The sequence below is a fragment of the Periplaneta americana genome, chromosome 8, assembly GCF_040183065.1.
Source record: "Periplaneta americana isolate PAMFEO1 chromosome 8, P.americana_PAMFEO1_priV1, whole genome shotgun sequence".
NCBI classification, from domain to species: Eukaryota; Metazoa; Arthropoda; class Insecta; order Blattodea; family Blattidae; genus Periplaneta; species Periplaneta americana.
The window spans coordinates 455889-480548 of record NC_091124.1 but is presented as its reverse complement, the minus strand read 5'-3'; the positions used below and the strand labels follow the sequence as shown (position 1 = coordinate 480548).

General features: G+C 36.0%; 1 protein-coding gene across 2 annotated transcripts in view; it reads right to left on the bottom strand.

The window, feature by feature from the left end:
- The window catches only part of path (solute carrier family 36 member pathetic), a 186242-nt gene that overhangs the window by 91373 nt on the left and 70209 nt on the right, over positions 1-24660 (bottom strand). For both annotated transcript variants that reach the window (XM_069832233.1, XM_069832232.1), the window contains exon 2: positions 21586-21703. In XM_069832233.1, the coding sequence (XP_069688334.1) occupies positions 21586-21603 (18 nt within the window). In that variant the 5' untranslated portion in view covers positions 21604-21703. The remainder of the gene's footprint in view (positions 1-21585; positions 21704-24660) is intronic.

Below are 24660 nucleotides of genomic sequence, written 5' to 3'. Positions count from 1 at the left end.
AAGTTTGGCAACGAGAAAAATCCTGTCACCACTCGGGATCGAACCTCGGACCTTCCAGTCTGTAGCCAGTTGCTCTACCAACTAATATAAGGCTAAATATTTAGCCTACAAAAAGGAACTCACTGCAGAGAAAAGTCAATTGAAAAACCAGAGTTCTTAAGCAGTGGGAAATTTTTGAGCAAAAAAGGGATTGTTTAAGTAATACGGATTTTTCATTTTAGCGACTTGGCAACACCACCATTTTCAACTTCTGTAATATGTGGATGGTGGCAACGTTCTTAGACGTACAAAAAAAATTCGTTATAGGCCTATAATAAATTATAAAATTCAACCACAGACGTTCTAGTTTAAGATGGGATGTCACTGGAAATACAGCTTTGTCTTACGAAAATCATTACAACCGTAGTTTTTAAGTTAAAGACATGACATTTTCTGTGTATAAAGAAAAAGAACTGTATTCAATGGAAAAATTATATAATGAAATACCTATGTAAGACATGTGCATAAATATACAGTGATTTATATAGAACTAACACTTTCTTTCTTTATTTATTTCAAAACAAATTATGCTAGAGTATCTAATGTAGAGTATCTTTGGAAGATTACTAACCTCTATAGCAAATGTTGAAAATTCTTTATTTATTTGGCTGGAAATTCACTTAATGACCAGTTTTTAACGTCAGATTAAGCGGGAGTTTCGATTCCCTGTCACGAGATGCGCAGATGTTTATTCTTTATTCCTTATTGTTGGCGGTTGTTTTCGACATTTTGTTTTAGTCACTGAAATGCAGTACACATTAAATTAAAAGCTCTACCTTGTGAAGCAATACTGGATTACGAATTCAATTACAGCTACTCAAAGGGCATACTAGAGAGAATTTGGTGTTCGTAAACCCCCACAAAGAAACACAATACTCGTTTAAGATTATGTCGTAACAGCTACGAGTTTTATGTGGCATAACCTTGATTTGCAAATGTCAGTCATTGTTTTATTTTATGGTGTACATTGCAACAAAAGGGTAAAGGAGTGATTCTTAACAAAGAGTTCCCCCCAGAAAACAGCTGGATAAGAAATCACAAAGGTCTAACCCTCTCGGAATGGACAGACGCCCTTAAAATGGCAGGCTATGTCGCTCCGGTCCGAGCTGTACCGGGTAGAAGTCGGGATGGTACCCGCTGTAGGCGCTGTCTCAGCGAGATTGAAACTCTTCCCCATATCCTTGGCTTCTGCCCCTATAGTGAGGCCCTTCGCAACATCCGTCACCATGCTGTCCGTTCTATGCTGGCCGAGGCACTGAAGGAAGTAGGGTTTACAGTCCATCAAGAGGTGCAGGGACTAGCCACACAAGGAAGTGTTCGGCGAATTGATATCATAGCCATTAAGAACAACTCGGCATACATTCTCGATCCCACCATCAGATTTGAGACACATGCAGATCAACCACATGAGGTGGATAGTGCAAAGAAACGGATCTATGATCCAACAATCCCGTTCTATAAAGATAAATATAGCCTGTCCCACATTGATGTGATAGGTCTGATGGTGGGAGCACGAGGTACCATACCCTCCTTCTTTGCCAACAAATGTAAAAACCTGGGGCTAACACACAGCATTGTGAAGGAAATAGCCATTAGTGCCCTCAAAGGATCGATTCAGATATTGAGAAATCATTTGTATGGGAGTGATAATGGAAATTTCAAGTTATCTTAACCGATGGCTGTTGATTGGTTTCGATATCAATGCCAGTAAATCCGTACTATTATTTTTCTCGCGGTATATGGCATTCAAAGCATTCTAACCTATCTGATGATATCCCCCCCTTTCTTAACTGTAAATGAGCACAAACGCTACTTGGGTGTAAATTTTTCTGACATTTTGTATATTCGATTCCCTCATCGTTTCAAATGTATATCATTTTACCTTTTAGGTGTGTTTCCAAATTACAATAATAATAATAATAATAATAATAATAATAATAATAATAATAATAATGATTTATTTAACCTGGCAGAGTTAAGGCCATACGGCCTTCTCTAACACTCAACCAGGAGTAAAACTGCGTTACAAAAACACTACAAATTTACAAAGTACACACAAAACTGAATAAGATAATAATAATAATAAAATATAAACAACAAATAAGAAGAAATCAGACATAATATATAACATACAGAAAGAAAGAAAAAAGCATAATAATATGTGAACAGCATTATACGTAATACGCTTTGTCAAATCTGGCAACCTTTTCATAAGGGAAGCTAACTTTCTTCTTTTCTTCTTCTGTAGCTCTTCACAGCGCTGCAGTTCCGTCTAAACCCCACCAAAGATACGAACCGATGTAAGCAAACATAGCACTTTATAGGATAGGCCAACAAATTTTGCATGGAACCCTCTAACTGAAGAATATTGCTGAAGAATCTTTAGTATATTGTAAATATTCATAATTTAAATATGTATGTCACTATTGTATTGATTAGGGCTGGTTGAGTGGAAAAGAAGGCCTTGTGGGCTTCACTCTGCCAGCGCAAATAAAACATTATATTCTGTCAGGGACAGGATTCTTTTACGTGCCGTAAATCTACGACACGTTACGTTCAGAAACCTGCACCAACACTGTCCTTATTGAGCACAGATTGCTCTTTTTTTTTATCCGTGGCGCTACAGCCCGTGAAGGGCCTAGGCCGACCAGCCGGCTGCTGGCCTCACGCGCATCAGTGTTGCCAATTCAGCGGTTTTCCCGCTAAATCTAGCTTTTTTTGGATAACCGTCTCGCGGGTAAAATTATATTATCCCGCTTAGCGGGAATACTAGCGGCTTTTAATCTGTAAAGTTTCTGAAATGAAATTCATATTAGCATTATAAGCGGCTTTCATAATTACGTTTAATTCGTTCAGTGTGTGTTTTGTGAAATGATGGATGTGCTAATGTAGTGATAATTCCATATTATATGTTACCGTTAAAACCCCAAATCCGTCAAAACCAGTTTCAACTAGTAAAAACGAGTTTAAGCAAATAAAGATAGATAGAAAGTGAGTTTTCTTATGATCTAGAATCAGTGTCAGGTTAGGTTTGGTTTGTTTAGGTTTTTGTTTGGTACAAGCCTAAAAAAAACCTAAACAAACCAAACCTGACCTGTCATTGATTCTAGATCTTACGAAAATTCGCGTTGTATCTATCTATATTTTAAAACTAGTTTTTATTAGTTGAAACTGGTTTTGTCGGATTTTGGGTTGTAACGGTAACATATATAGTGCAATAAGAATTTAAATATGTTGTGTCTGTGATAAAAGTGTTCAAAATTGCCTTATAGCGCCACATTGGCAATGATAAAAGTGTGCAATATTCGTTACATTGGCGGGTGGTGCTCTATCTTGACCGTTATTATTATTATTATTATTATTATTATTATTATTATTATTATTATTATTATTATTATTATTGAACAATAAGTGTACATTAAAATCTAGAGATATTTGTTAGAAAATCGCGGGTTTTCGAAAGTCATCTAGCGGGATTATACGAACAACTGTTGGCAACACTGACGCCCACATGCCGAAGCAGAGGTGGACGATCATCCAACCAGAATGGAGGTATCGTGTGGTTAGCACGATGATCCCCCCAGCCGTTATAGCTGGTATTCGCAACCGGATTTCGCTACCTATCGTAGCTCCCCAAGTGCATCACGATGCTGGGTGGGCACCGGCCCCATACACTGGCCGAAATTTCATGAGAAAATTTCTTCTCCCATGAGGATTCGAACCAGCGCCATTCCGTATTAGGATTTGAAATCAGGTCTCCAGCATGGAATGATAGAGCTTTAGCTATTCAGCGGACGAGTGTCATGTAGGCAAGACAGGGAACTTCTTCATATCGAGAGCAGAAGCTTATAGGATGTAGATAAGACGATCGAACGGGATTTCAGATAAAACTATTTTTATGTTGTTACACGTGTAAGGCAAATGCAGTGTAAAACTTAATAGTCTCAGGAGATATTTTGTAGCATTTTATCTTATGTTGACATTGCCGTAACATATATTACACATTCACCATACATTCTGATCGGCAGAAAGTGACGTCATCTGATAAGTTTACGTAGCCGCGATAGGTTTAGTACTGGCAGTCACTGTGAAACGCAACAATACGAAGCAAACATAATCTGTACATCAAATGAAGGGTTTACAGAAAGTGGGCCAAGCGCCATTTACTGAAACCGTAGAAAACAGGCGTTAAAATGAAGTTATTGCCATAATTCAATGGAAACATATAGCAAGTAATATAAAGTATACACATTCAAATTAAATGATATGTCAATCTACGAGTACATTAAACTATGGTATTCGCTTAACTTTAACCCTTGCTTTCTCCGTTTTTAATAAATGGCGCTTGGCCCACTGTGGCTCTGAACCCTTCAAATATCAGTAACAAGTCGAACGTGGATTTTCCCTTTCTTCTGTATCAACAATATCGTGTCCACACCTGTGAAGTAACGGCTAGCGCGTCTGGCCGCGAAACCTGGTGGCCCGGGTTCGAATCCCTGTTGGGGCAAGTTATCTGATTGAGATTTTTCCCGGGGTTTTCCCTCAACCCAATGTGAGCAAATGCTGGGTAACTTTCGGTGTTTGACCCCGGACTCATTTCACCGGCATTATCACCTTCACTTCATTCAGACGCTAAATAACATGAGATGTTGATACAGCGTCGTAAAATAACCTACCAAAAAAAAACAATATCGTTTGATTTTGGGTTTCATCTGCCACGGCCCCATGAAACTCGATATTAAATAGGTCTACAACAGAAATAAAATACAATTAACAATTAAAATGTTCATTTCTTTCATATATATTTTAGAATTATATTTAATTAATTCTTCTGTACCTATTAAGAAAATAAAATAGTGCATTTCAATGTACTTCTAGTCCCTAAATAAACATTTTTCCTATAGACGTTATAACTTGTCAAGCAGTTCCGTGTTGTGTTACCCGAGAAAGAAAGAAAGAAAGAAAGAAAGAAAGAAAGAAAGAAAGAAAGAAAGAAAGAAAGAAAGAAAGAAAGAAAGAAGGAAGGAAAGAAAGAAGGAAAGAAGGAAAGAAGGAAAGAAGGAAAGAAGGAAAGAAAGAAGGAAAGAAAGAAAGAAAGAAGGAAAGAAAGAAAGAAAGAAGGAAAGAAAGAAAGAAGGAAAGAAGGAAAGAAAGAAAGAAAGAAAGAAAGAAGGAAAGAAAGAAGGAAAGAAGGAAAGAAAGAAGGAAAGAAAGAAAGAAGGAAGGAAAGAAAGAAAGAAAGAAGGAAAGAAAGAAAGAAGGAAAGAAGGAAAGAAAGAAGGAAAGAAAGAAGGAAAGAAAGAAAGAAGGAAGGAAAGAAAGAAAGAAAGAAGGAAAGAAAGAAGGAAAGAAAGAAAGAAGGAAAGAAAGAAAGAAAGAAAGAAGGAAGGAAAGAAAGAAGGAAAGAAGGAAAGAAAGAAGGAAAGAAAGAAGGAAAGAAAGAAAGAAGGAAAGAAAGAAGGAAAGAAAGAAAGAAGGAAAGAAAGAAGGAAAGAAAGAAAGAAGGAAAGAAAGAAAGAAAGAAAGAAAGAAAGAAGGAAAGAAAGAAAGAAAGAACGTCACCACAGTCCAGTATATACAGTCACGAAGCTCAATACGTAGTAAATATGCAAACATTAGATAGTTGCTCACCACTAGGGTCGCTAATATCGCCTCATTACAGGCAATGCAAAATAGTGCCGCACAGTCTATTGTTTCTAGCACCCTCAAAACTCAAGCTTCATGACTGTATATAGTAGATTGTGACGTCACAGAATATTCGTCTCGTTTATATCTCGTTGGTGTGGTAATACGAATAGCAGGCAGTGGGTAACTCGGCGACACTTTTTTTTTGTTGCAAAAAATGAGAAACAAGAATTGTTTACATATCGGTTATCTGTAACCAAGTTTCATAATCGAACGCTGGACTGCTCTTCGTTCACGCAAGTCTCAAGATGCGACTTATCGGCTGTGTCCTTGTCCAGATATTGCAAGAGCTGACCTCTGCAGCAATGTCCATTCAACTCGTGGAAACAAAAGCTATCAGCAGGCGTGGAAAATAGCATATTCCTCACATTATTGCTAATGGAAAAGATAACAAAAATAACGAAATTAATGTTTTAAATTCCATTGATTGCAGATGATAACGTTTCACTTTCAGGCGATGAGGGTAATCTTTAAAGAACTATTTATGCTCTAAACTTCTAAAACGATACTGCGAAAAGAACAGCATCGCCATTATCTATACTAATAATAAATCTGTAACCGAAATTTTTGTGGTAATTTTCGCTTTCCCAAAAATAATTGGTGTTAACATGTATAATTAACATCCTGAGACCGAAAATCGCTTTTTTTAAATTCTTGTTTGTATGTCTGGATGTTTGTTACCTTTTCACACGATAATGGCTGAACGGATTTCGATGAAAATTGAAATATAAATTAAGTTCGTTGTAACTTAGATTTTAGGCTATGTGGCATTCAAAATACTTTATTTAAAGGGGCCTGAATTAAATAAATCGAAATATCTCGCTTATTATTGCTTTTTGTGAAAAATGTTACATAACAAAAGTTTCTTTAAAATGATTTCCGATAAGTTTTATTCTATGCAAAATTTTGATAGGACTGATATTTAAGGATATACAAGACTTTTAGAATAACAATACAATACATTTTCACCGCCGCCTCAGATTATAGCGTTGTTGTTCCTGCAATAATTCCCATGTGCAAACTATAAAATTTTTGAGTAGGAAGAAAAAACACATTTATTCATTCCATGGCAATGGTACATAGGAGATCGTGAATTCTTACATTTTCGAAAGAAATAAATATAATTACATATCACTATATATGCTGTATCACTATTTAAGTTATCTGAAGGGTTCAGAACCATAGTGGGCCAAGCTCCATTTACTGAAGACGTAGAAAACAAGGGTTAAAATTAAGTTATTACCATAATTCAATGGAAACCTATAGCAAGTAATATAAAGTTTACACAATAAAACTAAATGATATGTCAATCTTCATTAAACTATAGTTGCGTGTAATAACAATTAAGAAACATGTTAAAGGAATTGTCATTGCACCAAATGATTGCTCTCTGGATCAAAATGATCGCATTTTAATTATTTAAATACAATTTAAATTAAGTAACATATTAAACGATTTATCCTTCTATCAAACACGAATGTTCCCTGGATCAAACGTCCTATTTTAATTATGTAATTACTTTATATTTATTTCTAACGGGTGCAGCGGAGCGCACGGGTACGGCTAGTTAGAAATAAAAAAAATCAATACAACCATTAATACCAATCATAAATTTGGTTTTACCGAACGTGTCTGGACTTCAATAGTTGATATCATGAAAGGTCTTCCTTCGTTTATAATACGCTAAGCATTCTGTCTTTGTTCGTTCATAAAACATGTTACATTCCATTATTTTGGTGCTTCTGAATTTTGGCAATGGTTCTACTGTTAGTTCTTCTATAATATCCAAAGCAAAAACGAACAAAATTATATTAAATTATTTTGTTTCAAATTTCTCAAAGAATAACCCCCTGAAATTAATAACATTACTTACGTATGTATGTATGTATGTATGTATGTATGTATGTATGTATGTATGTATGTATGTATGTATGTATGTATGTATGTATGTATGTATGTATGTATGTATGCCAATCCAATACTTAGAATTACTTGATTCTCAAAATTGTGCTTGATCTTCGGTGAACCTAATTGTATTTGACGTAATTTTCAGCTTAAAAGTCCATCACCAATCAAAACAATTTTCAGTTTATTCACGGCCACCTGAAACAATCAGCTCCTCGCTACATGCTGCTGTTGAACAAAATAACGCACAAGATATCCACCGGCGTTGGCAGCTTTCTATTGCTGCGAGCGTTATCATTTTTGGTGGAAAAAGGCATGCGCTATTGAACGCGTTTCGTGCACTATTGCATGCCCTACTTGCATGCGTAAAGTTGAAAGAAAATTTGAACCGTATAGATGCACCTTTACTGGAAAGCAGCAGCAAGAAGTAGAAAAGAATGGAGGAAAGCGTTGGGGAGGCCATGGATCGAAAAACGAGCCGAAGCGCCATTGATTGATTGATTGATTGAGATGCACCTTCAGAGCATGGGACCATGCCAGCAAGCCAAGCCAACTGCTATCCCAGATCACATATATAACAGATTATTCAGTCTTATAGGCTTTGACGGTAACAATTTTTATCAATTTCATTATGCTGCCATACACAGTGACATAAAAAATCTTTTTCCTTACATTTTTATTGTACCTTGTTTTTTGACTGTACCACGCAGGCTTTGCTTAATGGCAAGTGTTAGTTGCCATGGTAATATTTTACATTGCATAGGTACAATCAGGACATAGTTAACCCTTAAATTGGCAATGTGTCCTATAGGATACAACAGGTTAGTAGGCTATATGCTATAATTTTAATAGAACAATAGAAAAAAAATTGGTGGGAAAATTAAAATTGCACATTACTATAGTATTGCACAACATATAAAATATGGACACTGCGATAATTGTTTTCTTTACGGTCCGACACGGTTTAATAAACTAGTGTGAGAAATGAAGTTTTGCCTATTTAAGGGTTAAAAATGCAAGGAAAAAGCTATTGATGTCACTTTTGGTTCTGCATAACAAGTCACGTTATAACTCTCATTTGAATTGCATGGAGCAACTGTACTTCCATCTAGTGGTCGTTCTCAATCGACGGTGGCGATCCTGGCGGTTGTTCTCTTCCACATGTTACCGATTTTAACATGGGGATGGCCAATCTGTTATAAAGTGACATCAAAAACTTTTTCCTTGCATTTTTAACAATGTCCTGATTGTGCCTATGCAGTGTAAAATATCACCATAGCAACTAAAACTTAGATTAAGCAAAGCCTGCACGGTATAGTCAAAAAACAAGATACAATAAAAATGTAAGGGAAAAGTAATATGCGTTACAAGAGCGGTATGTTGAAGTTTTCATGTTCGAGGAAAAGTTTGAAAAAGCGAAACGTAGTTGAGCTTTTTTAATTTTAGAGAATTGAAAGAAAACATACCGCTCGTGTATCGCACATTATTTTGTGCGAAGATCGTTTATTACATACCTGAAAGAGGAATTTCTAATTAGTTGCAATGAAATCTCCATCTTGGTTTCTGTTCAATGACGGCAAATTTGCAAAACAAAAATATCTATCTTCAACATTGTTGCTTTAAAATATTTTCTGTGTTTACTATACACCAGCAGGCCGTGATATACGTCTGTCTTTTTTTCCCCCAGTCTATAAATGCGAACTTAAAACAAACGGTAAGGTTATGTAATGATTTATTTTTCATTTTAATATTTTAACAATATGATTTATATAACATATTGCAGTAATAACATCGGCATCTGGAATCTTGTTGATTTTTTCACGGCTTCCTTAATGTTACATGCATCACGAATGCAGTAACTTTAGTGGAGTTGTAGAGTTTACTTAATTTTTGCAAATATTTAAAAACAATAATTAACAGTGCATTTAGGTGAAATTGCAGTGGCAAGTTTCCAATTTATAATTGTTTCTATATTGAACGTCTCTAAAAATAATGTTAAAAGCCTAAAGCAGTAAAATCAATATGTCACTTAAGCGGTAAGAAGAGGGAAATTGTTATGTGTGTTAGGCTGGGAATACTGAATGTGGAATTTTAGACTTTCCGCGGATTGGTTTTGTGCGGAAATCAAGCAAATACGCACGATCTCGCACAAAAGTTTCTGATGTTATTGTATAGGCCTATGTGACCAGGGCTACTATGAACGGCGCAGTGATGATTTGGTACGAGTGTGGAATTGTTTGAAATCCTCCATGACCTTCTTCTAGCACTGGAGGAGAGCCTGCATGTTGCTGTTATCTGTTCTCGTTTCGGTATGTGCGTACCAGAGCCACTGCATTTATTTGAAGCGTGCACATGTACGCAATGCGACGGACATTTAGATTACCTTTATCAACTAATTGTGCTATAAAAGCGACTGTTCAGCCGTCGGGGTCAGCTCAGAACAACGACCGCAAAACAGAGTGCGTTTAAAAATTGGTCTTCCAACCACGCATAAACTGTAACGTAGTGGCGGCTAAAAGAACACAGATTTGATCCGACTAGATCGCTATATGAGAGGCTATCTCGCAAACTTGTTAGGACTGACCGTGGATTAGTTGTTCCACCATTTGTCGAGCCAGGAATGAAGTACGTACTCATATAATAGCAGTACGTGCATCTGAAAGCGGCTTATAATATCGCAATTAGTATGCATATTTCACATATACAGCATATAATACAAATTTGTGGAGCCAACACAGGTTCTTGCCCGCTTTAAAAATGGCTGCTTCCGGCATCACTTCCGGATATCTATGCCTGAAAGTGTGACTCAAGTAGTTTCCCTATGTAGCAAAACCGCAATCAGACGCAAAGAACCAAACAAATGACAGTAAAGAAAAAGAGCGCAGGAGGCCATGTAATTTTATTCTGTAGGCATTAATATAGTTATACCACAGTCTAGTATATACAGTCACGAAGCTCAATACGTAGTAAATATGCAACCATACATAGTTGCTAACCACCAGGATCGCTAATATCGCCTCATTGCAGACAATGCGAAATAGCACCGGCACAGTCTATTGTTCCTAGCACCCTCACAACCCAAGCTTCGTAACTGATAACCACAGTCTAGTATATATTACAATCACGAAGCTTGAGTTGTGAGGGTGCTAGGAACAATAGATTGTGCCGGTACTATTTCACATTATATGTAAAGAGGCGATATTAGCGAACCTAGTGGTTAGCAACTATCTATGGATGCATATTTACTACGTATTGAGCTTCGTGACTGTATATATTAGACTGTGGTTATACTGTATTTTGTGCTGAGTCGAGTTCTGGAGCTGCGTTTGGCATTGGTTCGAATCCCGCCTGGACTGATAGTCGGTTCTAGACGTTTTCCATAGCTGTAATAGGAATATCAGGTAATTCCATGACATCCTCGGCCTCATCTCGCGACGCACTTAATCGACGCCAGATAATCGCCTATTTAAAACAGTGATGTTAAATCACCGTTAAAAAAATAACAGGTGATTCATGGAATGCTTATAATTGCGTGAGACATTTATATTGTTCGTGATTGTTATTGTGAGCATGGTTGGGATTGTAAGAATGTTTGGGATTTGAAATAAGGTTTGATATTTCTTTTCATTGCTATCTTCATACTCCCCGCATTTAAATTTAACAAGGCGGAGCCTTCTCGTTAACTACTTCATAATCGCTTCCTCATTCCAGGAGGCCTAGTCTACAGACAACAATGCAATTGATAGTCGAAACGATTCACACATCAACATGACGCCAATGAGTTTTTTTTAAATTTGTTATTAATAATAATGTGCCATTACAGAAAATAAGATTCATAAACAATTATTAATACTACAGATGAGTACTTTATTTGTATTAAACTATGTCAAATTAACAATTTCTGCCTTCATATTCCCCGCATTTAGATTTAACAAGGCGGAGCCTTCTGGTTAACTACTTCATAGTCGCTTCCTCATTCCAGGAGGCCTAGTCTACAGACAACAATGCAATTGATAGTCGAAACGATTCACACACCAATATGATACCAGTGAGGTGTTTGAAATTGTAATGAATAATAATGTGAGGTTCAAACCTGTCGTCGGTCAGCTGACTAAACAACAACAATAATGTCATTGCAGAGAACTGGGTTCATTAAGAAATTAATACCACAGTTAAATACTTTAGAATTATAGTATATTAAATTAAGTATTCATGTCATTTATTAATCATCCCCATTTGTGTACGAATAATACTTTTTGTTCGGTTTGGGTCATACATACATACATACATACATACATAAATGACGACGTTGTAAGACGCATTTAGTTCTGCGCAAAACCAAAAGCAGAAAAAACAAGAACATCAAATGATGGAGGTGTACTTCACTGCATAATAGATAATGTGTACAGTTCCTGTTCAAACAATCACTTCCAACGTTTCCAGTTCGATATAACCGGTGAAAACCAGCCTGCATGTTGTTGCTCGTCACTTGTTCTGTCACACAGCGATACCTATCGATCTTGTGATCTTCCATCCCTGCAAGACAATGGGTTGATTAATCGTGTTGACTAGACGAAGACAAATTACAAATAACCTTCAGTGCGACAATGAAAGCGAAAATAAGTGGCGGGCATCCGTCGCAAACACGTAAGAGGAGGCTTACAGCAAATCGCATAACCTGCGCATGCTCAATGTGTGCTATGTTACGTGTATGCCGTGGGCAGCTCCCTCATTTGAATGACTTCACATTAAAAGCTTATTTGGTATTCTGCAGACAACGCTAACTTGCTCATTTTCTTCCTTGTCTTGTTTACTTCCTTATATCTACATACTTACAAGCCAGTGCGATATAAGAACAAGAACAATCCATGAAATCCCATAAAGGTAAGGGTCTTTCGTAATGCCAGTTACAGTAATTGCAATTACCCTCCATAGGGATATGCTGAACTAGCACCAACAGATAGCGCGCGTGTACTTTGAGGGGTGCGCCTTGCATGCTCATTTGTTTCCCAGAATATAAACATTGAGGATATACATAGTGTATTAGTATATTAAATACTCTTAAAAACAACTAAAAATGAAACATTTTTGTTGTGTTCGTATATGTAAAACTCAGGGAAAGCTTTTTGCCTCCAGTAGAACCCCGATTATCCGTCATCCCATTAACCGAGTGGTGGATTATCCATCTGCCTTTCTCTCGCTTTTTTTGCTACAGAAATATATGAAGTAGCCTACTTTACATTGTATTAGCATATTATTTTTTTTCTAGAGAGTGTTACTATTGTAAGCCTTTTTCCTTACACAGTATGGTCCACTGTTCGAATTGTGGTACTGTATAACCTAGGCCTATGATTTATTATATAAAAAGTCTTCTAGGGGTGTCAAAAGAAATCTTGTTGTGCTAAATAACGAAAAAAAAAAAAAAAACGTAAATAATTAAGTGGTTTACGGAAAGAGAAAGTGTGGCTCATCTCGCAACAGGATATGAGTTTGAAGTGTATAAAGTATGTAAATCTACAACACGGGACCTCCACTATTCATATATTTCCACAGGCAGCCATTATAAAGGGTTTCCTTGTTCCTTAAAAACCCGTCGTTGACAGTGAGATTTAAATTAGTGCACTTGTGATCCACTACCTATAATCTTTTCGCTGTAAGAAAAATCCTAATATAAACAATAGCACGTGACTGAAGTGAGGCTTCATTGGCCGCTGTTTGGCGCCACAGATTCTCAGTACGTGTTCCCGCCTACTGTTGTACATTCTGTTTCATGTTAAACATTTCCCGTTAGTCGTCAAGTAGGCCTAACCTCACTACTATGCATTAGTTTGCTTAGGAAACATTTACTTTATAATTACTGTGATTAAAACTCACTTAACTTATTGTATGCATTTAAGACTATTTGTTTTTCTCCGCTTTTGAGAGGGTTTCTACTCTTACGATTAATAACCACACACTCCGAGGATGCAGAAACCATACTTCAGTACCACGTGCTAACGTGAACGACAAGCTCAAGGGACGCCAGCTTGTTACAAGAACAGACTACCTCGGTATTACTGTTGGTATTCATCCGCGTTCATAGTACATAACAAAATATAAAAGTAGCTTTTCTTTTACATAGCGTTTTACTATGAGTGAAGTTATATGTTTCATCGTATTTAACAACTAGAATTCAATTTTTTTATTTTCAAATAATACAAGATGATAGTTTCCAAATACGAACTATATTTTCCTGCGTCATGTGAGTGTTTCGACTGGGAGCCAATCACGGGTATGACAGCCACGTGCTTGTGTTTACATTAGGATTTTTCTTACAGCGAAAACAGTATAGCATGTTAAATACAAAGGCCATAGGGAAAAATAACCAAAGTGTAAGTATTATTCACTAAATTTACGAAAAGTTTATGTGGTACGGAATATCCGATTTTTTCGATTACTCGTCCATTACCCTTCACTACCGCGAATAACAGAGGTTCTACTGCATATGCTTTCAACCTTAAAAAATATAACTAAATAAATTGCGCTTCGAAAGTGCTAACTATTAAACAAAAAGAACTACTTCAAGTAAGGAAATGCTGGCTACAGTTTTATTTTGGAAGAGGGCAAAGAAAAAAACTAATAAAAACATGTGCAACCTCGACAGCAGGCTATGTTTGCTTAGATTATATTCAGTACTTGTAGGAGTCTCCGAAGTTTAAGCCTACATTTTACTAGGCCTACAGCAAATCCTTGAATATCTGGGATGTTTGTCATCCAGGACGATCCGTAGTGAAAAAATATATAAGCCTATGAATAATAGTATAGTCTATGTATAAAGTAAGAAAGTAAGGGAACCTTGACTACAAAAATTCATTTCGTGAATAATGCTTTTAATGTAGACGAACTATTAAAAATTATGTTTTAATTTCAAATTTTCAAAATTATCCTACATATTCAAAACTGCATGTCCTTAACCTACAAAACCCACGAATAAACATTATACTACTGCGATCGTATTTTATCATCCTATTAAAACTTACATTTGATCTTTCTGCAACTAGAGAAAAAAAAAATACGAGGAATTCAAGCCGATAGTTCCTTCCCTATATATAGGACACATTGGTGGCTGCATATCCTGTTTTTGGCGTACACTACTTACAATATTAGTGAATAAAAGAGGCAATATTCATCTTCGACGAAGCTCCTATTTTTTTTATTCGTGCGCCTCGTTCTTTTCTTTTATTTTATTGGGTTATTTTACGACGCTGTATCAGCATCTAGGTTATTTAGCGTCTGATTGATATGAAGGTGATAATACCGGTGAAAATGAGTCCGGAGTCCAGCACCGAAAGTTACCCAGCATTTGCTCGTATTGGGTTGAGGGAAAATCCCGGAAAAAACCTCAACCAGGTAACTTGTCCCGACCGAGATTCGAACCCGGGCCACCTGGTTTCGCAGCCAGACGCGCTGACCGTTACTCCACACCTCGTTCTCAAAGTTCTCGTTTAGGTTCATAAACATTCAATTTACTCGTATCTACAGTATATTCTGCATATTACAGATTTCCCCATTCTATTATTTATTGTAAATTAAATTAAATTATGAGATAAGAAAATACTGAATGAATTTAAATTGTACTAGATTATACAAAATAATATAAATATAATTTTGACACGCACACAAAGCCAACAACCGTGGGAACGTAGCATGTGACATAACATAGCCCTGTGCCGCATGGAACGCCCCTGCCACCTAGCGGTAAAACTTCGCATAAGATATCCCTATTGGCGAGCCAGTCCACATAAGCCAGTCTGCTGTTGAAATACAGTAGTATCTGCAACTGAGATGACTTTGTCCCACTGTATTTTCAGTCAACAGAAATAAGATTTCAATAGTTTAGTGCAATATACAGGGTGTTTAAAAAATACGGGGCATAATTTCAGGTATGTATTTCCCACATGTAGACAATCAAAATAGTTCATTACAACATGTGTCCGGAAATGCTTCATTTCCGAGTTATGGCCTTCACAACATTGAAATTCACCGGAACGTTTTTCTTTCCGCAGGTCGTTGCCGTCAAAGGAGTGGAGTGGTTCTTGCAGCAGTGTGGTGTAAATCCGAACTTTCCTGCCTTTGTATTATTTACAGATGAAGCACAGTTCACACGAGATGGCATAACAAATTTCCACAATCAGCATGTATGGGCGTATGAAAACCCACATGCAACTGTTCCATCTCATCACCAGGTGCGGTTCTTCCTCAACATGTGGGCCGGTATCATTGGTGATCGATTAGTTGGACCCCATGTACTTGTAAACAGACTTACGGGGCAGGCGTACACAAACTTCCTGGAAAACACCATACCTCATGTTTTAGAAGACACTCCACTGATCAATCGTCAACACATTCACTTCTTGCATGATGGCGCTCCTGCACACTTCAATCGTACGGCTCGCCGGTACTTGGATCGAAGGTTTCCTGATCGATGGATAGGTAGAGGTGGCCCAATTGCTTGGCCTCCACGCTCACCTGATCTGAACCCTCTCGATTTCTACTTGTGGGGCCATTTAAAATCATTGGTTTATTCGTCTCCGGTGCTTGATTTGGAATCCCTTCGGAATCGAATTGTGGCATGTTCTGAGGATATACGCAATACTCCTGGAGTTTGGGATCGTGTTCGCAGGTCAATGAGACATCGATGTGAGGTCTGTATTCAAGCAGGAGGTGGACATTTTGAACATCTTCTATAATGACAACGACCTGCGGAAAGAAAAACGTTCCGGTGAATTTCAATGTTGTGAAGGCCATAACTCGGAAATGAAGCATTTCCGGACACATGTTGTAATGAACTATTTTGATTATCTACATATGGGAAATACATACCTGAAATTATGCTCCGTATTTTTGAAACACTGTGTATAAATGCAGAATACTAAAAGAGAAATCTGAACACCAGTACAATCCCGAACTACACATTTGAGGGAGCTCGTGTATACACTTGAGATTAATTCAGCGTAAAACCTCAAAGTGACTTCAGGAAAGGTGGATTGGTTCCATTTAATAAGTTGCAGTTGTTCTCAAATGTCCGTCAGAAGGAGCTCAGGTGAGCGTGATGACAACGGCAAACATTTCTGGATGGAAGTGGTCAAAGCCAAAAGCCACCCCTTGGTATCCTGACGAAGATGAAATGGAGACCAATCGAGCTCCAACCGGATGTTACAAAAATGCCGCCGGCATATGATAAGGTTTCCAGAAATAGTCCACATTCTGATCACTGAATGATTTCCTAGACTATACTAAATTACTAAAATCATTTGCATCGTGTTATGTGGATTTAGGGCTCTCAAAACTTTATCGCCAACAGAAACCGGTCTCCTCAAATTATCCTACAGCTTCCGGAATGGACATAGATTACGGACTTCTTATCTCAAACCATTAGAGTTGCTAGTCTCCTCAGAACAATGGAATTTTTTAAATAATAGCATTCAGTCAGTCAGGCCAACGAAAATAAAATAAAAAAGAAGAAGAGCAGTATTTCAAACAGGAATAGTTAGGTCACTTTCATTTGTTACATTTCGTAAAAAAATCCGTTGCCATAGCAATCAACATTAAAGAATTGAAAATAAGTAACTATAAAAGCTTATCCTTTTGTGAATGAAATAATGTCATTTTTATATTCGTGTAAAAATTGTTTTTAACCAAATTTAAGAGAATTTGAATTTTTAAAGTAACTTTACAACAAATAAATAAATAATAAATAAATAATCTTCCAGACATCGCATATTTTCACTTTCTCTTAAACAGTCCTCATTTGCAGGTAAAATATGTCACTCCTTCACCTTAGAAGCAATGCACGCACATCGTCGAAGGTAAATAACCGACAATACAGAATGCAGCACTATATAGGACTATGATGATGCGGTCGTATTTCACTTTGTACGCTAAAATTTGTTACATTTTGTTAATAAATATTATAATATGCTTGTACATTTAAGATACACGTAAGACACCCAACAATGACTTGCATTGTATTTCAATTGTTTTTCTGTCTTGAGATGGAATGATCCAAACATCAAAGATGCTGAAAATAATTCACAAATATCATGGGATCTCAAACTCTTTGCGATTTGTCCTGCCACTGAATTGCGAAGACGAATGGAACGACCTTGCAGATATCAAAGCCAAACTGTGCGTAGCCTATATCTTCAAATGGAGTTTAATTTCGTAATTATTTTTTGTAGCAATTATGGTGCACTTATGCCGGGTAAAGAGCGATGCTTACCAGGCAAGAGATGTAAGATTTGATGAAGTGTAACATATCATCATGACAATATAATAAATATAAAAAAAATGAAAAGCAACTGATTAAATGACATGGTCAAAGTAAGTTATACCCCGTGGGCACTAAGTTTTGCTATTACGCCAAGGTTGGATTAGCAACTACCAAACAAAACCAGCATACCAAAACGAATTAGATATTTCAAACGCTTTATCTATATCGAAAAAAGAGAATTTGCATACCTACGCGATTAAGATTTTATAAATCCACCTCATGCCTTAAACAGTAGCGAGTTAGATTCTAGATCTGAGGCTACATTCGGGCGTGGGTTCGATTCCCGGTTGGGCTGATTATCTGTAGTGGTTTTTCCCTTACCTGTAGGATAAATGTCAGATAATCCTATGGTGAATTTTCGGACTCATCTCATACTCCCCACATTTATTAATCACTCTCACTTCTGTACGAATAATGTTTTATTACAAATTAAGTTTAATATTTCGTTAAGCTTTCACGCGTTAAAAAACTTTTCACGTGAATTTTTTCGAAGTCTATCTCATACCGAAATCACAGATCTACAGCAACTGTTTTTTACACAGCCCCTTTGTATAAAGATATAAATCACTGAACAAAAGAGAATAAAAATACATAATTAATTAGTCTGTATAGCAGTTTGTTGGTCGACCAATAAAAAAATTTAAAAAATAAGAATTAATACGTCATTGTTGCAGTTGCCTATGTCAAGAGACGACATCCCGAGTGGCTGGGTGGTTTCTTTCCAGAAATGCTAACAAATGAGGTTGAATCAACTAACAAAATGAGCATAGTTTGCACATTCCATTTGATGAATGTTGCAGTAGAAGCTTATCGTGGGCCACGAATGAACAAATGAAGCTCCAACAATGAATGCATTGCAGGTGGCATCGACGCAACTCTCATAAGGGAAATGTAATTTTTGTTACGGTTTCTCTCGAGAGTACGCAGAAAAACGTTCCAAATAAAAAATAACTGTAAACAGTAACTTAACAATTCTTTGGTCGGCGGGAAAAGGCACATAAGTAAAAAAATAATAATTTTTCAGTAGAGACTTTCTTTTTAATTTACTCTTAACTGAATATAAGTATAATAATGAAATTCATGTATGTTAAAGTAAGACCCATTTCAATTTAAAATACAAGAAAATTTATTATTTAAAAAATTAGAAAATATATTAGACTTAGTGATTAGGTACAACAGAAAAATCGACTTTTTTTTTTACTTGTGTGCCTTTTCCCGCCGCCCAAAGAATTAATAACATGATAGAAGAACTAAATTGTTGCGGGAAGCGTAAAATATACGTACAATTAGAAAGAATGTGTTATCTTGTGGTATATGCATTCACACAGATCTTACAACTAATTTGTAAAATTTTAATATTCTCGTAAGCTCATGCTGCTCGCAATCGCTGCAGTCAAACACGAAAATTTATTCACTTTATTCACTACCTCCATGCCCCCAAGTGCCTCACATGGCATGTGACGGGGATACCTTTTTACTTTGTTTATTACCTCACCAGACTTCCAGTATTTACTGTTGAATTATGTCCCTAATTACTTAAATTAGGTTATTTGTTCAACTGTCTTCCTTTCAACGTGTAGAATTTTATTTTGTAACCATGGTGATTTAATACGAGTGCACGGCGAGTTACTGTCGATTTGTAGAAACGGTCGTGCACTTCTTGCTGGCACAAGCCAGGTGGAATGCAATGAACTCTGAGAGATCTGCGCTCCTCGTCTGTCTGTCTGTATTCGTGAGTATAGAATTATTATAGATCCGCGCAACTTCGGGCTACACGAGAACTGCGATTCTGTATTACCTTCTCACTAGAGAAAATGCTGGGAAAAAAATAGAACTAGTCTGTCTGTGTACAGTAGCCTATCTACGAATCGATATAATTATCTGGGAATATGGTACTGTACAATAAATGCAATTAATTCAGTACAAGTATGTCTATGTACGACCCGTGCCGTAGCTTCGTGGTCTAAGGCATCATGCCTGGATTCGTGTTACGGAATTGGCGCTGGTTCGATTCCTCATGGAGGAACAAATGAAGACTTGAAGTAAATAAGGATCTAAGTTCAATATTATTTTGTGAAAATTGTTTTTATTGGAATAGCACTTTAATAATAACATAAATAATAATCGAAGGCAGGCTTCATTCTTTATCGTTTTATTAGGCGTTCACAGATGGCGGGACGTGTATGTGCCAATGGCTTGCTTATTTAATTTGTTATTTTACGACGCTTTATCAACTGCTATGGTTACTGGTTATCTGGTGTGAAGGTGATAATGTCGGCGAAATGAGTCCAGGGTCCAGCTACGAAAGTTACCTAGCATTTGCTCTTAATGGGTTGAGGGAAAACCTCGGGGAAAAAAAACCTCAACCAGATAACTTGTCTCAACCAGAATTTGAACCCAAGCCCGCTCGTTTCACAGTCAGGCGTGCTAACCGTTACTCCACGTTGAAAGTATTATAACTCAATTTTCTCAAACATTTGAAAATGGCACTTAGATCCATATTTATTTTAAGTGTTCAAATTTTCTCTTCGGCCAGTGTATGGGACCAGTGTCCACCCAGCATCGTGATGAATTTAGGGAGCTACAATAGGTAGCGAAATCCAATTTCGAAAACCAACTATAACGGCTGGGGAATCATCGTACTCCCGTATTGGTTGGATGATCGTTTACCTCATATGACAATTGTTCACCTCTGTTCACGACAGAATATAATAGTATATGAGAATTTATAAATTCTTTGTGCAGTATATTTAATAGCGTAAAAATAATTTTAATAGGACATGTATTTACGCCAAACTCTTAGGATGCTATTCATAGATATTTCGCTAGCCCGCGCTACGAGCGTGCTAAACTAGCTCCGGCTATCGACTGGTTACTTGTACAGGATTCATATCATATCATATCGCTAACACTGTTTATGAATACGAAAAACGTTAGTTCGCTGATCATCCACCGGAAGCCCGCGCTAAGAATGTCTATGAATACGGCCGTTAGGAACTAAGATTCCACTGTCCTTTGTTTTATTATTTTATCTGAAAGAAACGTTGGAAATGTATAAATTAACTTCTTAGTAAAATAATTTTGTATGCTGGAATATTTACACTGTTTAAATTTACTTCATGTGTTTTAACAAATGAGTATCGCCACTACTTACCACATATTATAATTTCATTCATTGTAGGTAACATGGCCAACTATATAAATTTGTAAAGCTGGGATACTTAGTGAATTTTTCCAATGAAAACAAGCAAAAGCAGATGTTTATTGATTCAAAAATAAGTAATAAAATAATATTTTATACTGACTGCTTTTTAAAACAGATTGAAATATGGTAAACTGATAGTTTTAAACGTTACATTAATGATTAAGAATAAATCATTATTGAAAACTTATCCGCCTCAAAGATGATAGAAGTCATGTAGGTTTCGTTTCTAAATGTTTCTAAAATTTCTGTTTGGCGCCGTTTTGACAAAAAAAAATGCACAATAAAATTTCACTGTATTGTTTGTATTAGTGATGTGGCAACAATGATAAAATGCAAGAGTACGACTTGTATTAGTGATGTGGCAACAATGATAAAATGCAAGAGTACGACATGTATTAGTGATGTGGCAACAATGATAAAATGCAAGAGTACGACTTACCACTTTCTGTGCCGACATCGTGGGCTGCTTATGTGTGTAGCTGCTGATGCTCCAAGACTTGCAAAGTAACTGAACACACTACACGCACGTTGGACTAGATTCACGTCCTCTGCTGTCACTGTCGACAAACAAAACACTCACTTCAGTAACGAGCTCGCAAATAAGAGGAGGAAAGACTGTACATCGATATTTAAACAGAATTTCGTCATGCGTTTATCAGATGCCATCAATCGCGGCCATTTGCTTTAGAATTAGCAATTTTGGAGTTCGGAGTTATGTATGTGCAATCTATACGAAATGAAATATTTCACGGTTATTGAAATTTAGATAGTTTAATGTGTCAGGGTTAAAGGGCTTATTGTGCAGATAAGATTTTTCCCACAACTTAATGCTCCTTCCCAGATAAATCGTGACACTCAATGGCGGGAAACATCCGCCTGGTGTTTCTATCATACAGGGGTCACGTGGTTCTTAACAATTAAGGGTCTACGATATCGCACACGTGCAGACGTACCGCGTAATTACAAATATCTTCACTGGCGTGTGGATTTTTAAAACGAGTCTCACCAATCACTGACGCACCATAATATCTCCATTAGAACAACCGCCATGACCTGGGTAAAAGAATGATGCAGTGGTTCATCTAAGGAAATTCACCTGGAAATAATAATAATAATAATAATAATAATAATAATAATAATAATAATAATAATAATAATAATAATAATATTGATGCAAAATGATGAACTTCGAAGTAAACAACAGGAAGTTGTCAGAGGAAAAAGTAATTGTAGCCAATCACACTGATGTTATTTGTTTGTCACGTGATACCTTGTTTCATATCTATTATTGCGGACATAAAATGACGCGAGACATGAAAATATAATTATTTTGAGATTATAATTATTATTATCATTATTATTATTATTATTATTATTATTATCATTATTATTATTATTATTATTATTATTATTATTATTATATTTGCATTATTGCATTTTTTCAATTCTGATTCCTTTCAGTTATAAGGCCTTTTCTCTGCGATAGTTTTGTAAAAATATATAAATATCTTTTTTCTGAATTTATTATCATACCCTTTTTATTGTGAATTTTATTTAATTTTCGTATTGCTTTTCTTTTTTTATTATTTTATTACATTCAATTTTGTTATATTCTTCCTTACGTTCTTCATATTAACTATTTGTACTAAATTAATTGCTTTTACTATATTTCAATTATTTTATTTATTTTTTTTCTATTATGGTATTATTTTCATGTTGTTTAGTGTCGATTTATTATGCTATTATCACAGCTTAGTATATACAGTTGCGAAGCTTTGGATGATTTTTTGCATTTCTCGCCATAGTTGCTAGACGCTTGAAGCGCTGTGAGTACTAGGAACAATAGACTGTGCCACTGCCATCGTGATCTAATACAGGCCGTAAGGCAGGCCATGTGACTCGCTTAACCCGATCACGAAGGGCGGCGTTTCAATCATATAAATTAGTTGGAATGCATAAAGAGTAACATATATTTCTCTAAAATGTAGTGTAATTGCATTAATAAAATTTAAAACAATGATTATGAGACACTTCAGACATAATTCACTTGCGAGTTAAGATGAAATAATTTTGGTGTGAAAATTACGTTGTTCGTATGTGTAATACCTGCCTTTATTTCGATTAAATATTGCGAAATTCTTGTACATTCATTTGTGCACGATTCAATAATTTTCAGTTGCACCGCACGGATATTTAGATATGTTGAAATTATAGGTTATGTTTACTGTACCAGTTGCCCCTTTCTGTCTAGTTTTAGTGATCTCCAATGTCCTGCCAATCATATGGAAATATTATAGGTTATGTTTACTATATCTTATATTCCTAAATTCGCAATTATACATTATAATTAAGCATAATGGCATGTATGATACTCCGCACATTCAATTTGTATTTTAATACTACAATTGAGTATTGAATTATTGTATTTACCTACTACCTAAGAGACGAAGTAACAATCGTACGTACACTAATTTCATAGGAGTGGTATGGTAAATTTTCTGTCTTTATTAAGGAAGGTAGATGTGCTATATTAAATCACAATATAAATACATCGGTCGTTGCGATTATGCCTTCTTTTTTTTATTAAACCTCAAAATAGCTTCCATTCTAAACTTAAAATGTTGATGCGAAAAGATTATGTTAACATGTAAAATTCTCTTCACATTAAAATAACACAGTTTTGTAATTATTTCTTCCACATATTATGCAACAAGAAGTAAACGGAACTTATGGACACATTACACTAAATAAAGCTTAGCAATGATACGCAATAAAGTTATGATATAATATTTCACTGAGCTCCATACAATGAAATAGAAAACCCGAAGAAACATTACGGCCTGGTCTAGATCGAAAAGGCATTGACTGTGCTGTATTTCGCTTTGTTGTGAACAGTTGTGTAAACTGTGAAATGTTCGTTATCGGTTGTAATAACTGTAATTGACTAAAATACAATAATTTGAATAATAATATGGGACAAGGAGACGTTTGTGGTACTATAAATATTGTAAGAAAAAGAGGTCGGAGTTATCCTTCTTCCGAAAGATCCAGGAAGGTGAGTTTATAAAATATAATATATACTTTATGAAAATAATATATAAACCTTATGTATTTCACATTTCAATAGTGGAAGGAAGGTGTTAATTTTTTCAAAAGAACACGATATCGAAAGTACAATACATTTTATGGTCTGCTAGGGAAAGAGTCTGTGATGAGGCGATAGTAGCGATCCTGGTGGTGAGCAACTATCTATGGGTGCATATTTCAACTGTCTATGTTTGCATATTTAGTAAGTATTAAGCTTCGTGGCTGTATATACTAGACTGTGCTATTATCATTATTTTTTTTGTAATATGTTAGTATTCTGTTCTTTAACTTTTTGTTAAATTTTTCACTGCTTGTATACTTTGTGACCTGGTAGAGTGTAGGAGAAGGCCCCATGGCCTTAACTCTGCCAGTATAAATAAAGAATTATTATTATTATTATTATTATTATTATTATTATTATTATTAT